The sequence below is a fragment of the Echinops telfairi genome, unplaced genomic scaffold (assembly GCF_000313985.2).
Source record: "Echinops telfairi isolate 266 unplaced genomic scaffold, ASM31398v2 ScPeMD7_7412;HRSCAF=8450, whole genome shotgun sequence".
Taxonomy (NCBI): Eukaryota; Metazoa; Chordata; class Mammalia; order Afrosoricida; family Tenrecidae; genus Echinops; species Echinops telfairi.
The window spans coordinates 13,058,419-13,059,452 of record NW_022111312.1 but is presented as its reverse complement, the minus strand read 5'-3'; the positions used below and the strand labels follow the sequence as shown (position 1 = coordinate 13,059,452).

Genomic DNA, 1,034 nt, shown 5'->3' with positions numbered 1-1,034 from the left:
AACTGGAGTTCTTACTGGCCCTTAACTTTAGTTGTAAAAAATTACATGTTCTTTGGTATATAAGTTATGTGTTTAATGTGACATTTGCTTTATCTTCTAAGAAAATATTTTAACTTCTATTTTAGTGGAATACTGGTGAAGGATACTAAGTTAGATGGACCTTTGTTACAGATTCTATTTATGAACAATGCTATTTCAAAGTAAGTAATTTTGTCTTTTCCTAAATATGATTAATATGTTTATATAGAATGTCTCCTCTAAAATTGCTGTTTTTGTTCCCACTTAAAAGTATCCTAATTTTTTCACTAAAATACCTGGAGTTAAAGTTTATTTTATTTTGATTGAAAGCATGGAAATTGACATCAGTATAGACCTGAACTTGACTTTAGACGCTTGCTTCTATGTAGGGGAACCTAAATAAGTCAAATCTCCGCATATCGGCTTCCATACTGAAAACAGTGTGGATCTTAAAAAGCACCTGTAGCTGTTCCTGGGTGGTGCAAATGTTAAATGCCGAAGTGTGGAAGTTCATTTAAATCAAGAGACACTTCAGAAGACAGGCATGGCAATCCAACAGATCACAGCCTAGAAAATCTTCTGGAGCCAATTCTAGTCCTCACGTAAAGCGTCACCATGAGTTAGAGTCAACCTGATGGCTGCTAAAGAGATGAAGACTGGTGCCCGAAAGCCATTCCCCATTGTAGTGCCCCTACAGGACAGCATAGGACTGCCCCTTAGGGTTCCCAAGGCTGTGGTTTCTACAGAAACAGACTGCCTTGTCTGTCTCCCATGGAACAAGCGGCTGGTGGGCTTGAACCACAGGCCTTTTGGTTAGTAGCCACGAGATGAACAACTACCTCCCTGTGTGGTTTCTCAATAAATAAGCCCTAATTAGAGACCCACTGGACTGTCATCCATAATTCTATTAGCTATAGTGCTCCAAAAATCAGGTAACTTTACGGACGAACTTTAGCACTTGCCCACAAGATGATTTGCTTAATATCAGAAGTAGATTTTTGCAAGCCTTCCGGCGT

The 1,034-nt window shown here is 39.0% G+C and overlaps 1 protein-coding gene across 1 annotated transcript in view; it reads left to right on the top strand.

The window, feature by feature from the left end:
• Positions 1–1,034, top strand: part of ZCCHC8 (zinc finger CCHC-type containing 8) — a 21,543-nt gene that overhangs the window by 3,507 nt on the left and 17,002 nt on the right. Inside the window, exon 2 of the mRNA XM_045296721.1 lies at positions 126–200. Within this exon, the coding sequence (XP_045152656.1) occupies positions 181–200 (20 nt within the window). The 5' untranslated portion in view covers positions 126–180. The remainder of the gene's footprint in view (positions 1–125; positions 201–1,034) is intronic.